The 15,432-nt window shown below is 47.1% G+C and overlaps 1 protein-coding gene across 1 annotated transcript in view; it reads left to right on the top strand.

The window, feature by feature from the left end:
* Positions 1-6,667: 6,667 nt before the first annotated feature.
* Positions 6,668-15,432, top strand: part of PLCH2 (phospholipase C eta 2) — a 303,179-nt gene continuing 294,414 nt past the window's right edge. The window contains exon 1 of the mRNA XM_036747264.1: positions 6,668-6,782. Within this exon, the coding sequence (XP_036603159.1) occupies positions 6,668-6,782 (115 nt within the window). The remainder of the gene's footprint in view (positions 6,783-15,432) is intronic.

Genomic DNA, 15,432 nt, shown 5'->3' with positions numbered 1-15,432 from the left:
GACCATCTAAGACAATTTCTTCTCTCGGCTAAATGAACGACAAAAATCAGTGTTCCAAGAACTCCCATAGGAAGGAGAGAGTGCTAGGGGAGGCTGGTGAGACATCAGGGAAAGCTGCCTGGAGGAGGTGGGGGTTAGATCTGGGCCTGGAGGGGTAGCTGGCATTTCAGCAGTTGGAGAGAGGTCTTGGTGAGGGGAAAATAGCCTGATTCTGCCCTTTGTCCTGAAATACTGGGAGAAGGCCTGGGAACCAAATGGGGTCTCAGTGATGCACTGGAAAAGAGTGCTAGATTCAGAGTTGGAGGACCTGGGTTCGAATTCTGAGTGTCCATAATCATTTATTAAGTGCCTACTGTGTGCCAGGCACTGCGTTAAGCTCTGGGATAAAAAGAAAGGTTAAAACACCATCCCTGGTTTCAAGGGGGCTCAGAATGTAAAGGGAGAGATGTGAAAATAACTGTGTCCACATGGGCTATGTACAGAGGGGAACAGAGGGGAGCCATGAGCTGTGTGACCTGGGACAAACTCCTTAGGCTCTAAAAGATGAAGCAGGTTAGACTAGGTGCCTTCTAAGATTCTTTACAGTTCTAAAGTAATGATTTTCCACGTGAGATTGGGGAGCGGTGACTCAATCAATAGATATTGTTTAAGCACCTACGGGCAGCTAGGATAGTGTAGACAGAGCACTAGGCTGGGAGTCAGGAAGACCGGAGTTCAAATCCAGCCTCAGACATTTACTAGCTATGTGTCCTTGAGCAAGTCACTTAACCCTTTTTGCCTCAGTTTCCTCATCTGTAAAATGAGCTGGAGAAGGAAATGGTAAGCCCCTCCAGTATCTCTGCCAAGGAAACCCCATATGGGGTCACAGAGAGTCAGTCATGACTGAATGACAAAAAAAAAATAACAAAACTTGTCCCTGCCCTCAAGAAGTTTACATTTTTTAGAAAGTAAGAGGTCTCAGCCAGGATTCCTGAGGGTCCATGATTTAGCACTCCACCCATGTCCTGATGGAGAAGCATTGGATTCATGGTACAGAATGAATTAGATATCTTTTGGACATGGCCAGTACAGGGATTTGTTTTCCTCGATTGCGAATATTTGTTACAAAGTTTTATTTTTATTTTTCATTTCAACGAGGGGAGAGTAGGGAGAGAAAATAAATGCTTATTAATTAAAAAAAAAAAGTCATCCTGCCTCTAGCTGGGCTTATCTTGTGAGGAACTCTCCCTCTCTCTACCTGAAAGAGAAAAAAAAAATTCTAGCATCTTGTTGACAATCCGCACTTCCAGGCCGCCCAGACATTTCACCAGTTCCAGCTCCCAACTCCAAGAGTTGTATGTTTCCCAGGAGCAGATTTAGAGTGACGGATGTGCTATCATGTGTGTGACTGTGGGCAAGTCTGGGTCTCAGTTTTCTCATGTGTAAAATGAGGGGGCTGACGTCTGAGGTCCATTCCAGCGCTAGTTTTGTGATGAGGACTAAACAGTGGGATCAAACTCACAAACAAATAGAAGAAGGAGCCACTAAACCATCCATAAGGATCCCTAAATCATAATATCATCTAAGTTTTATTGTATTTCTGTTAAATATTCCCTGGTTCCATTTTAATTGGTGGCAAAGTGTTGTATTTGACACCTAGAGACTAGATGACCTCTAAAGCCTCACCAGGCCTATTATTTTAGGATTCTAGTTTGTGTTTCTCCTGGGGGTGGGTCCTTTGGTTATTGGTGAATGGGCTGGGAGAGAAGAGTTGGGTTTGGATCTGTGTGTCTCCTGGGGGAGGAAAAGGGTGGGTATGAGTTTGGTTCCTTGTATGCGTAGTGGGGTAGGGCACCCAGAATCTATTAGAAGAAGTCAGACTAATATGGAAATGTGTTTTACATGATTGCTCGGATATAACCTAGATCAAATTGCCTACATTATACGGAGGAAGGGAGGTGAAGAGGGGAGGGAGAAATTGGGAAATCTTATTTAAAAAATTACATGTAATTGGAAAAAATAAAATACTATTAAAAAGAAGGAGAAGAAAAAGGAGGAGGAGCAGAAGGAGGAGGAGGAGAAGAAAGAAAGGAAGAAAGGAAGGAAGGAAGGGAGAAAGAGAGAGAGAGAAAGAAAGAAAGAAAGAAAGAAAGAAAGAAAGAAAGAAAGAAAGAAAAAGAAAAGGAAAGAAGGAAAGAAAGAAAAAGAAAGAAAGAAAGAAAGTCAGAGCTTGGATGGGGTTCAAGGGCGGAAACTGGGGGCAACTAGGTGGCACAGTGAGTACAGCTCCGACCCTGGAGTCAGGAGGACCTGAGTTCAAATCTGGCCTCAGACACCTGACACACTTACTAGCTGTGTCACCTTGGGCAAGTCACTTAACCCCAATTGCCTTGCCTTCTCCCCTCCAAAAAAAAAGAGGAAGCTGTGTTCCCCTTCTCTCACTGAGGCTAGTCTGGACCAAGAAGGTGAACTTAACTCTGAGGAGTGTCTTTACTCCAAAATAAGAGGGACTCAGGTTAATTTGCTTGGCCAAAGTCCCTGTCCTTTAGGCCGAGGGAAGTTGCACTCCCAATAGAGATCCGGGCTCACAGCTCTCCCCACAACAGGACAGGACATGTTGGGGCAACTCTCTGGTTTTCAGCTCTCTGCTCTGGCTCCTGCTGCTAATTAGACACCGGAGAAGCATGGATGGAGAGGTTCACTGAGGAGCAGCCGGAGGGGCCAAAGCAGGAGCCCAGGGTGGGGAATCCCTTTCCCAGGTGACTGATGGCAGGGAGGGAGGTTGGGTGAGGGACTCACATGGTGGGAGAGGAGCCCTGGAAGGAGATAGCTCCCCGTAAATGAAGGAGGCAGGGACGGGCAGGTCAGGGAGAATGTAGAGAGAGTGGAAGAACAGGCCAGCAAGTGGTGGAACAGCTTAGTGGAGCTGGGAGAGAAGCATGGTGTGGGAGAGAGAGGAGGAGAAGGAAGAGAGAGGGAGAGGAAAAGTGATGGTGGAGAGGGAGAGGGAGAGGAGAGATATGAGAGGAGATGGAAAAATGTCAGAGGAAAGGGGAGAAAGGAAGCCTAAATGTTCCAAGTAGAAATGATGATTGACAGGGCAACATGGGGTGTGTGTGGGGGGTGGGGTGGGTGTAACACAGTGTGACAAGCTGAGTGCAGAAGGGGGCCAGGGGCTGGCATTACTAGTGGAGCTGGCCTGGGCTGATTCTTAGTTTGGCAATGGTGTGCTTTGGTGGGGGAGGGAGAGGGGAGGGTGTCCTGGACTTTTTGGGCATCAGAGCCCCCTTAGGCAACAGGGGAGACTACTGGGCTCCGGGGGCTGGATGTTCTAGGTCTGCAGGTAGTTTTTATGAAGGGAAGGGCAGAGAATTCTCTGCCTCTTGAGTAGAGGCAGTAGGGACTCCAGCTCTGATGACCCATGGTCTAGAGTTAGATCTGAACGTGTGTGTGGTTCTGGAGGGGAGACTTGGGAGGGGAGGGAATAGTCCCAGTCAGCAATAGCATCTCCTGGACCCACCTTTGCTCTTTGCCCTTTGTGGGCCAAAGGAAAGCCTTTCCAGCCTCCCAGAGCTGTGGGGGTCTCTGGGCCTGAGCCCCTTATAAGGAAATCTTCCAACTCAGCCTGGCCAGCCCTCTTGGCCCAATCAGAAGAGACAGGTGGTCACAGTGAGAGAGAGAGAGAGAGAGAGAGAGAGAGAGAGAGAGAGAGAGAGAGAGAGAGAGAGAGAGGGGGGGAGAGAGAGGGAGACAGAGAGACTGAGAGAGACAGAGACAGACAGAGAGACAGAGACAGATAGAGAGACAGAGAGAGACACAGAAAGAGACAGAGATAGACAAAGACAGAGACATAGAGACAGACAGAGACAGAGTCAAAAAGACAGAAACAGAGAGACGGAGACATGGAGACAGAGAGAGATACAAACAGATAGAGACAGAGAGAGACACAGAGAGACAGAGAGAGACAAATACAGAGACAGATTCAGAGGCAGACAGAGATAGATAGATACAGAAACAGAGAGACAGAAACAATAGACAAAGACAGAGACTGAGTGTCTTTGTGTGTGTCCTTTGGTTTGCCTGTTCTCTTCCTCTTGGACTAGCTCCCCATGGTTCTCATTTTGTTAGGGTTCTCCCTCAGGTGCTTTCTCATCTCCCTTTTGAGCACCTCCTCACAAACATTCTCGATCTCCACCTCCTACCCAGTGCCCACAGGATGCCTTCTGCTCACCTACATCCTTTCCTTGCCATCTACCTGGGTGCCTTTCTACCACACACATGCCCTTCCCAAAGTTTTGCCTTCATCCTCACCCCCCTAAGAAAACCGCACAATTCTGGAGGTAAGGCAGAGCTCAGAAAAGCCTCAATAGGAAAACCAATCCAATGAACTAATTCTCCCTGAATTGTTAATACCTGACAGCTCCTCTTTGGTCTGCCCACTGGTTACATTTTAAAATCAACCAGTAACTATTTAATAAGTCCCTACCATGTGGCAGGCACTGGGGATACAGAATCAAAAATGAAACCATCCCCAAGGAATTCCTGTTTCCTGTAATGAACCCTCTGTTGGTGGAATTTCAGGCTGCAGAGGAGGGAAATGGCATTAGACAGGGCCAAGGAAGGTATAGCTAATGGAGGGGGAAGCTTTAGGCAGTGGGAGAGAATGAAAGAGCCACTCAGTAAATATTTATTGAATTACTTAGGACTGAGACTTGTGGGTATAAAATCAAGACTCAGGTAGGAAAAGATACTAGGTTCGAGTTATGACATCCTTGCCAGAGACCATTAATTGAGCTCCTGCTCTGAGCAGGGAGAGCTGCTGGGAACTGGGATCTGAAATTGTATGACCTGCTTGGATGGACGGGACCCATGTGTACAAAAAGAATGAATGAGGCAGGGCAGGGTGATCCCACATGCATTACCACCACCTTCTAGATGTTGTAGCCTACGCCGGGTCAGGAGAAAGTAGAGACCCAATCAAATCCGATCCAGCAAGTGTTTACTAGTAGATTTCCACGTACCAGAAACCCTGCTATACTATGGGGATACAGAGGCTAAACTGAAAAACAGTTCCTGTCCTCAGGAAGCTTATGTTCTACTGGGAGGAAGGGAGATGGTATGTATGTATCTGCATGTGTGTATGCGTGTATATTTGTGGCTGTATACATGTGCATGTTTATATATATATATATATATAGTATTAGGTATGTGTGTATTGTGTCTATATGTGCACCCATGCATATGTGCACACGAATTATGTGTATACACGTATATATGTGGATGTGTACATACACATACAACATATTGAAAAAAGGCAATACAAGATCATTTGAAGAGGGAAGGACAGAGGAGAAATCTGGAATGGCTTCCCATGGGAGGTGACTCCTGAGCTGAGCCTTGAAGAAAGCTAAGGACTATAACTAGAATAAGGGACAGAGGAGAGACTGAAAAGATGGGATGCCCAGCTTGGGAACAGCATGGAAGCTGGTGTGCCTAGAATCTGTAGTGTGTGAAGGGGAGGCCTGTGAAAGTAGCTGAGAGGATTAGGCTGGAGCCAAACAGTCACTTGGAATGTCACGCTGAGCATGTTGTTTTGGCCGGGAGGCAACGAGGAGCCAGTGAAGTTTCTTCAGTGGTAGGTGGGGAGGTCCTTCTGTAGAGGACCCTAAGTATCTTCTAAGGGGGGAACCATAGAAAATGTGAAGAGAGATCATCTCCTTAGAGCCGGAAAGAACCTTTGGAAGGCTGGGGCTTGGTCAGACCTGGGATGCTTTGGGTGGCTGGATGGAGGAAGGCTCAAAGCCTGAAGAGGCCATCACAGTGGTCCCAGTGGGAGGTGATGAGGGCCTGAACCAAGGTGATGTCTGTCTGAGTGGGTAGATGAGAGATACTGTCATGGAGGCAGAAGTGACAAGACAGTGAGTATTAAAGGAAGAATTTGAACCCAGGTCTTTTGGTTCTAAATCCCAAAGACTTTCTACAACACCATGATCTTCTTTTGTTATTAATGAACTGACTTTCTCTGAAGTAATAAGCATTTATTAAGCGCTTACTATGTACTAGGCTCTGTGCTAAGCTGTTTGCAAATATCTCATTTGGTCTTCACTACAGCTCTGGGAGGTGAAGGCTAATCTTATCCACAGGTGAGGAGACTGAAGCAGACAGAGGTTACGTGACTTGTCTAGGGTCACACGGTTAGTGTGTGAGGCAGGCTTTGACCTCAGGTCTATCCTGACTGCAGGACCAGCGCTCTATTCACTTTGCCACCTGGTTGCCTCTAAGTGAGGCATTGTAAGAAGAGGGATGACTTACTAATTTATTGTTTCCTCCTTATTGGTCTTTCTAGGTGTGAGGCAGGGCCAGGTCCTAGGCTCTGCTGAAGACCCGGAGGCCAGAAACCCAGAAGTTGGTGGCCGCTAAAGGGCATCTCTCACTCTGAGAAGCTGGTGCACTCCTGCCCTTGGATGGCCCAGGGGAATCATCTTCACATCAGCCCTGGTTCTTGGGATAGGACCCACACTCAGGTTCTGGCCCGACTCTTTGAAGAGGCCAAACAGGACCCTTCTTGGAGGTTGTGGGACTGCCATGTCAGCTGGGAGTAAGGAAGGAGGCTTCTGGTGGAATATTTGATCCACCCACTGAAGAAAGGGGGCCACAGAGCTTGGACTTCATTGGACCACTGCCAGTCATGGCACCCACTCCTCCAATCCTACCAGCCGGCCCTGTCCCACAGTCCTTGGAGCCCTCATCACCCTGTCCAGAAAGCATCAGGCAGTTCCTGTCAGCCAATGTCCTGCCTGTGGGTGAGTGAAGCCACTGGGCTCTCTTCCAGTTGGGAACTGGGATAGTTTTCTGAATCTCTTACTTCTAACTTTGTGGTTGTTGGGCCCTGTCTCCTCTCCCCTTATGGAAGAGGTAGTACTGCCCCTACTTGGCACAGGGCAAGTGCCCCTATGGCATTGCTGTGCCAAGGGAAGAGATGGGGCAGCTTCTGTGATCAGTAGCAGGTGAATGAGATAGGGTGGTCTGAGGCAAGAGCACTTCCTTCTCTTACATAGTAGAGGCCGAAGCTTTCCCAGCATCACAGCACTGCTGCCGGGGTTGGAGCTATGTATGTCCTACACCATCCCACTTCCTGAGTTCTCCAATGGAAACCATTTACTTGAATCATCCCACTTCCTGATTTCTCTCTCTTTAGCCAGCTGAGGTTGAATATGTTCAAAGGGAGGATGTATAGTTTGTTGAAGGAACAAATTGCCTACAAGGAGAAGGTTGAACATCTGGCTGAGTGGCTCGCCCCTCTCTACCCTCCTTCCCATCCCCTCAAGGATTCAGGAGATGACCAGGAGGGATATTTCTCTAAAGGTGGGGGTGGAGTGAGCATCATTCTTTTGGTTGGTTTTTAAATTTTTTATTGATATCTTTTGTTTTTACATCACCTTCCCCATCTATATTCCCCCTTCCAGAAAGTCATCCCTTTTAACAAATAATATAAAAAAAAGAAAAATGGAGTTCAGCGAAAAAACCCAATAATTAAAAAACTCTGAGGTTAAATGCAGAGTTTCACACCCACTTGCACAAAGAAGGGTGGCAAGGTGCCTTCCTCTATGTCTTCTTTGAGGCCGAGCTTGGCTATTATGATTTCAAGCATTTGATTTTGGTTGTCTTACTGTTAGTCTTTCTGTTTACATTGTTGTAATCATTGTGCATTTCGTTTTCCTGCTTCTACTTCCTTCATTTTGCATCAGTTTATTTAAGTCTTCTCATGCTTCTCTGTAGCCATTGTATTCATTATTATTTAGACTAAAAGTACATTTCATTATACTCACACACCACAATTTGCTTAGCTTTTCCTCAACTGATGAGCATATACTTTGTTTCCAATTCTTTGCTACTACAAAGAGGATGATGATAAATATTTTGGTGTTTATAGGGACATCTCTTTTTATCATGGGCCTCCCTGGTGTATATGTCTCTCAGTGGAGTCTCTGGGTCAAAGGACATGGGCATTTTTGTCACACTCTTATCATAATGACAACTTGATTTCCAGAATGGTTAGTATTCACAGCTCCACTAACAATGTATTAGTGTGCTTATCTTTCTATTACCTCTCCCTCAAATATTGACTATTATTGTCCTTTATAATTTTTACTAATTTGGCAGAAGTGAGGTGAAACCTCAGATTTGTTTTTAAAATGCGTTTCTTTTATTATTAGTGATTTGGGGCAGTCTTCCATGTGGTTATTAATGGCTTATGTTTGTTCTTTTGAGAATTGTACCTATATGTTGTCTGAGCATGATGTTTAAAGGTGATTAAAAATATACTGGCTCCTCCTGTCTCCTGGCTTTCTAGGGTACCAGACATGAGTCCTGGGGAAGGAAATTCTGGGAATCTTTTATCTCTAAATTATGGATTCTTATCCAGGCAGGCTGTGGATACACTATGTGACTGACCTCAGGAGGGTTGTTTAGTATGTGGGGAATGTTGCTTACAACCTTAGGGGAGCTGTTGGGATAGTCCACAGCGTATACTTAGAGATTCCTTTGTGAGACATGCAATCCTCATAGCAATGAAACTTTCCTGAACCAATATTCATAGCCCAGAGAGAAAGCTTGTTTAATAAACTAGTTCTTCTCAGTCTACACCTGCTCCCCTGAGCAACTGGTTCTCCAGGGCTTAGGAAGGATCCATTCTCAGTGTCCCATATGGGTCTCCTCTTTTTGGGTCCCCATTGAGGGAGATAGAGATTGGAATTTCTTTGGGCTGAAGAATATAAGGAAACTTTGCATGATTTGTAGGCCATATGGGCAGTGTATAGCCTGGCTGCCACTATAGGAGTTGGTGTGGACGGTCTGGTGGTCATGGTCTTACATTCATTTTTATATGCCCCTCTCTCTGCTCCTGCCACACCCCCAGCTACCTACTTTACCACCAGGGCCTCTCATAGTTGGTCCCATAATCATCTACTGTATCAGCAATGACCATGGAGGTGGAGGAAGGGGACTGCCATGGAGAAACTGTACCCCTGAGTGGTACTGACCTGGGGCCAAGAATTGGTGGTGATATTAGTCAACAAGTCAAATAAAACAAGCATTTATTAAGTGCCTACTATGTGCCAAACACCTTGCTAAGTTCTGGGAATCCACAGAAAGGCCAAAACAAACAAAGAAACAAAAACCCAGTGCCTGACCTCTAGGAGCTCAGAACCTCTGGTCTGGGGGGGGGCAGGGCAAGGAAAGAAACATGGCTGTGCCCTAGGGAGCCCTCATTCTGCAGGGGGGAGACTTAGCCCTGCCCATGGAGATCCCACAGTTTCACTGAACGCACTCACAGTAAACAGCTGGAAAATGCTTACAAAGCAGCCTCCCCATCAGCATCTCTGTTGACCCATAGTGAGTATGAGGTCCCACTCCCACTGGGGGAGGCCTTGTCATCACCCTCCCCAAGTTTTTATGAACTGCCTCGCCTGCTGCCCACAGGGGCATGCTCGGTGCTGCTGCTGTTCCTGAAGGATGAATGGGTGCTCTGTCCTTGGAGGACAGAGGTGAGGTGATGCCATTGGATGTGGGCTCTGAGCTGGTTTTTCAAGAGTGGGGATGAGCTATGCTGAGGACATCATATTTCTCTGCCCTGTTCCTCATTGAAGGAAGGAAGGAAAGAAACAGGCATTTATTAAGCACCTACTATGTGCCAGGCACTATGCACACTCTTTACAAATATCTCAAATTGTGATCCTCACCATTCTCAGAGGTGGAAGCTATTTATTATCTCCATTTTACAGAAGAGGAAATTGAGGCAGACAAGTGTTAAGTGACTTTCCCACAGTCACATAGCTGGTAAGTGTCTGAGGCTGGATTTGAACTCAGGTCTTCCTAGGACTCTACCCACTGCACCACCTAGCTGTGACCAATGGCAAGCAGTAATCTGGTTCTAGGTCAGGGTCAGAGTCCAGATTGAGGTGAGGGTCAGGGGACTCTGGTCATGGTATGTACTTGGTGTGTAGCTAGGAAAACAAAGTCCTGGCCCTCCACCTCTCACTGCTGACAGCTAGAAGACCCAGGCTCTGCAAGGATGGAGGAGCAAAAGCAAAGCCATGATAAGATGGCAGCTATGATAGTGGATCAGAAGTAAGAAGTGTCAGGAGGGTTTTGAATGCCCCTGTAATGATGGCACCAGCCATTTCTTGGGGGCGAGCTGCCTGCTTCTGGGGCCTCTTCGCAGGCCAGACAATGGAGGACAGTGAGCAGGGGCAGGTCTTGGGGAGGAGAGACACAATCCAATCCATTTGGCTAAGGGGAAGGACCGTATTGGCGAAGGAGCTGACTCTGCTCAGTTCCCCCCTTAAGGACAGAAGGAGCAAGGACACTGCTGGGGTGGGGCATTAGGAGGGGAAGGACCTCAGGCAGGCTTCCAGTTTGTGTTGGGGGATGGGGACACCAACGAGCTAGCCAAGCCTCTCCCCCAGGAGACCAGGGCATCAGAATTAGTGTCTAAGATTCTCTAATTCTCTCTATCCATTCTGTATCAAGAAGGCAAGTTCCTTCCTGTCTTCTCCCTAAGAAATTAAAATCAGAGCTAGAAGGATTATTAAAATTCAGTCATTTTCAGTTGTGTCTGACTCTTCATGACCTCATTTGGGGTTTTCTTGGCAAAGATACTAGAGTAGTTTGTCATTTCCTTCTCCAGCTCATTTTACAGTTGAGGAAGTTGAGGCCAACAGGGTGAAGTGACTTGCCCAGGGTCACACAGTGAATGGGTAGCTGAGTTTGGGCTAGGACCTAGGTCTTCTAAGGTCTGCTGCATCAATTTCTCCAAGGAGAAGGGCCACCCTTGTGTAGGAGAGGAACAGATTTTGAAAGCCATTTCTCAGAGGGGAGAAAGGGCCCTCGGGTGAGTCTGGTTTCCCTGCCCCTCCTCAGCTCCCTACTCGAGATTTTGCAAAGTACTGAAATCCAGCTGTGTTTTTCTGATTGCCACCCAGGAGGCCAGGCTTAGCCCAGAACAGCCCAGACTCCTTCCTCCCTGAGCAATGCTCAGCTCTGTTCTAATCCTGGGTATAATTTTCTCCGTGCTGAGCAAGATAGCAATCTGACCACATGAAAGAATTACAAATTATTCCAGGAGCCCATGGCCTTTTGGGTATTAAATAGGGCTCTGAGCAGTGTGGGGAGTCTGAGGAAATGGGTCATTTTCCTCCTTCCTGCCTGGAGCAATTAGCATCCTTCTTATCGTGTTTGAATATGTCTGGGTCAGCCCCTCCTCTTGTCTTATGTTCCATCGGGTCAGCTCTTTGGAACCTTCTCCACCAGGGAGGGATGGGTTGGCACATGAGGACATCCCAGTCTGCAACGCTCCTTCCTCTGAGGGGGAGGAATGAAGAGGGCAGAGATTTCTTCGTGTGCTGGAAGGAAGAGGAAAAGGGCAGAATAAAGCCATTCCTGGAATTCATCAGACTGTCGACAAGCACTGAGTGTCTGGGGTATGCTGGGTATGGAAGAATGTGCAGACAGCCTGGGTCCCCTGCCATAGAAAGAGGTGGACCAGAATCAGTGCAAAGGATGGAAGGTGGGGGAAGGGCTGGGATCCAGCTGCCCTCATACCACTTGGGGTTCTTTTTTTTAAATTCAAGATCCAAATTCTCTCCCTCCCTCCAGCCCCTCCCTTTCACACTCTCTTCCTCTTTCTCACTCCATTGAGAGGATAAGCAACGTGCTATCAGTTATACATGTGAATAATGCAAAACATATTTCCATATTAGCTTCTTCTATACTCACCATGTCCCACATCATGTTATAGTTCTCTAAAGAGCTAAAACCAGGGTAGGGCAGCCAGTCCATTGTACCAAGGTAGGGAAATTGGAAGGGGCGGACAGCTCTTTCCTTGGGGCCACTTCTTCCTCTGACTGCTCTGCTCCTGGCAACGGTCGTGTACTTTTTCCCTGCCAAGGCACCACTTTTTTAGAAGGGTGGAACCCTCAGGATAGCCCAGGGTGAAACTCCTTAAAACTGACAGTCACAATCCTGGCTCCTACTGATGCTTGCTTTCTCTCACCCCACCTCTCACCACAGATGAAAATATTTCTAGTGACAACTGTGGTTAACTGTGTCCATATCTTATTATTCCTCCTCCTCTCCCTCCTCCCCTCCAACTAGACTGTGAGATCCCAGTACTCACAGGATGCTAGACATCGAGCCAAAAGGCACAGTAGAGACTATTGTGTCCAGCCCCCTCATTCTACAGATCAGGAAACTGAGGCCCAGAGTAGTTAAGTCACCATGCAGCATAGTGCCTGGTACACAGTATGTGCTAAATAAATGCTTTCTCTTCCCTCTCTCTGAGATTATCCCCAGTTTATCCTGACTCTACCTTTTTTGCACATGGTTGTTTGCATGCTGTCTTCCTCATCAGACTATGATCTCCTGGAGCTCAGGGACTATCTTTTGCCTTTCTTTGTCTCCTCAGCGCTTAGCACAGAGCACAGCACATGGTAGGTGCTTAATAAATGCTTGCTCACTGACTGCTAATGTCTCCCCTGTAAGATCATCAGTATTTCATTCCTCTATATCCAATGCATTGATTATCGATTGTTTTTAGTCATGTTGGATTCTTCCTGATCCCATTTGGGGTTTTCTTGGCAGAGATACTGGAGTGGTTTGCTATTCCTTCTGCAACTTATTTTACAGATGAGGAAACTGAGGCAAACAGTGACTTGCCCAGGGCCACACAGCTAGGAAGTGTCTGAGGCCAGATTTGAACTCAGGAAGATGAGTCTTCTTGACTTTAGGTCAGGCATTCCATCTGCTGCACCATCCAGCTGCCTAGTAATAGTAATAGCTAGCACTTAAATAAGACTTCAAGGTTCACAAAGCACTTTACAAATATTATCTCATTTAATCCCCACAACAACCCTGGTAAATAGGTACTGTTATTATTGAATTTTACAGAAGAGGAAACTGAGGCAGACAGGTTAAATGACTTGCCTAGGGTCACACAACCAGTTAAGTGTCTGAAGCTGGATTTGAACTCAGGTCTTCCTGATTCCAAATGTGCTGTACCACCTAGGTGCACCTTATTCATTCACTCACTCACTCACTCACTCATTCATTCATTTGCTCATTCATTCACTCACTCACTCATTCATTCACTCATTCATTCATTCATTCAACAAACACCTTCTGAGGATATTGAAGAGGTAGACATTGGAATGACAAAAATAGAGACACGCCCCGCCTTTAAGGAGAGCTGACACTCTCCTGGGGGAAACCAGTGTACCAGTGAATATAAAAGAAACAGTGACATGAAGGGTGAGGGTAGGGTCCTAAGGATTGAGCTGGGGATCAGGTAAAGCCTTGTATAGGAGGTGACAGGAGCCTGGGTACAAAAGAAAAAAAAACCAACAAACAGCTCCTGACCTCGAGGAGTTTATGCTTTACAGGGTGGTGCTACATGTATGGTGGTCAGTGCATAAATATGATTGGAGAACGGGAACAATTAAGGGGGATGAGGAAAAACTTACTTTAATAACATATCTGGGCTGAGCCTTGAAAGAAGCAAAGAATTTGAAGGGATATTGGTAAGCATGGGTGCTTTTCAGGCATGAGGTACAGCCTCGGCAATGGCAAGTAGGTAGGAAATGGAGCCACATGTTCTTGGCCAGTTTGGCTGGAATGAAGAGACAGTTGAGAAGGGTGGAGAGGGCAGGTAGTGGGAAATAAGTTTGGTGGTCTGCCTAATGAACCGGACGCCATTCTGGGTTTTGTTTTATTTCAGGTTTTTTTTTTGGACATTCTTTGGTTTCTAGAGGACTTTCCTCACCACATCCCCATGTAGGTGATATAAATATCATTTCCCCCATTTTATGGATGGTGGAACAGAAGCTCAGGTAGGTTAAGGGACTTTCCCATGGTCATACAGTGACTGGTTTGAATCCCAACCCTGTTATCGAATACTTGTGTGCTTTGGGATATATGACTCTACTTGTTCAGGACTCAGTTTCCTCTTCTGCAAAACAGTAACATGTGCTAAGTGCTTTATAATTATTAACACATCTGATCCTCATGACAACCCTGGAAGGTAGATGCCATTATTATCCCCACTTTACAGTTGCAGGAAACTGAGACAAACAGTTTAAGTGACTTGCCCAGACACACTCTGATCGGAACACCTGAAGAATTGGGCAAGGCCATTTGGGTAAAGAAGAATAGACGGCAGCCTCAGAGGGGTCTGAACTAGAGGTGTGACGTATGGGGCAGGGTGGGGAAGAATTCCTTCTGAGTCATCTCTGGCTCCCCCTCACCTTCCTCAGACTCCCAAGCCAGAGGCTGATGTCATTAGGGCTGGGGGATTTCAGAGATGACACTGACTTATCTGGCCTTCTGCTGCCTTCCATGCCAGAGGGCCCCTGCCTAGGGAGCTGTTGGCTTCAGGGTCCTAGGCCCCAAATGCCTGGGGAGAACTCCTCTTCTTGATGGCTTCCTTGTAACTGGGGTCTGATCCAGAAGGGTACCCTCATTGGAGAAGGGAGACAGCAGAGGGAGAAGGAGGCACCCAAGGAAAGGGGAATGGGCGTGTACCCACTTGTGCTGGGGTGGTTTTGATGTGTGAAGATAAAGAGATAGGTGGAAAGGGAAAGGGGGGGCTTTTGTGTGTACCCCTGTGTTTCTCTGTCCATATTTCCATGAGACTGGTGGGTGTGTATGTGTCTATCACTATATGCTGTGAGTGAATGTTTCTGTATGTTTTTGATGTGTGTATGTGTATCTGTCTCTGACAACATGGTTTGTAGGTGTGTGGGTTTGTTGCGTGTATGACGTGTGTTAAGTGTGTTTGTATCTGTATTTCTGTGTCTAGGTGCATGGTTTGTGGGCATGTCTGGGTTTGTGTCTGTAGGTGTCTGTACACATATTTCTCTAGGGTTTCCTGTGCGTATTGTGTGTGTTGGGGGGAGGGTTGGCTCCCTATCCTCCAGTAAGACACTTGGCTATGGCTGGGAGATAGGGAGCAGGAGAGGTTCTGCTTGGCTCCAGGGCTGAGGAACATGAGTAACTGAAGCAGCCTGAAGCCTGAGTGTAGGAGGGGAAGGCTGGGGATGGACAGGACCAAGAAGAGATGGCTTCAGTGGGGATTCTGCATTCTCCAAATGTGCCAGGACAGGTTGGAGTCTCTTTTGCCCTGTGGATATGTCGAAAGATCTCTGTGCAGAGACATGTACGATCCCCCACCGCTTGTTCCAAAGGTTTCTGCTCAGGCCTGGCCTGGAATGGAGGGAGGGGATGATGTGGACACCTGGAAACTCAGAGGAGACAGGACTCAGCTGGGATGGGGACTGGCCCCTGCCCTCTGAGGTGCCCCACCCACCCATCTCTGCTGCCCCCGTCCCCCCAGCACTTTAACATCTACTCCTTCCTTCCTTCCCTCCCTCCCTCCCTCCTTCTTTCCTTCCCTCTTCCTCC

Source organism: Trichosurus vulpecula, chromosome 2 (genome assembly GCF_011100635.1).
Source record: "Trichosurus vulpecula isolate mTriVul1 chromosome 2, mTriVul1.pri, whole genome shotgun sequence".
In the NCBI taxonomy this organism is placed as follows: Eukaryota; Metazoa; Chordata; class Mammalia; order Diprotodontia; family Phalangeridae; genus Trichosurus; species Trichosurus vulpecula.
Note: the sequence above shows the minus strand (reverse complement) of the source record. Positions and strands in the feature narration are given on the sequence as shown.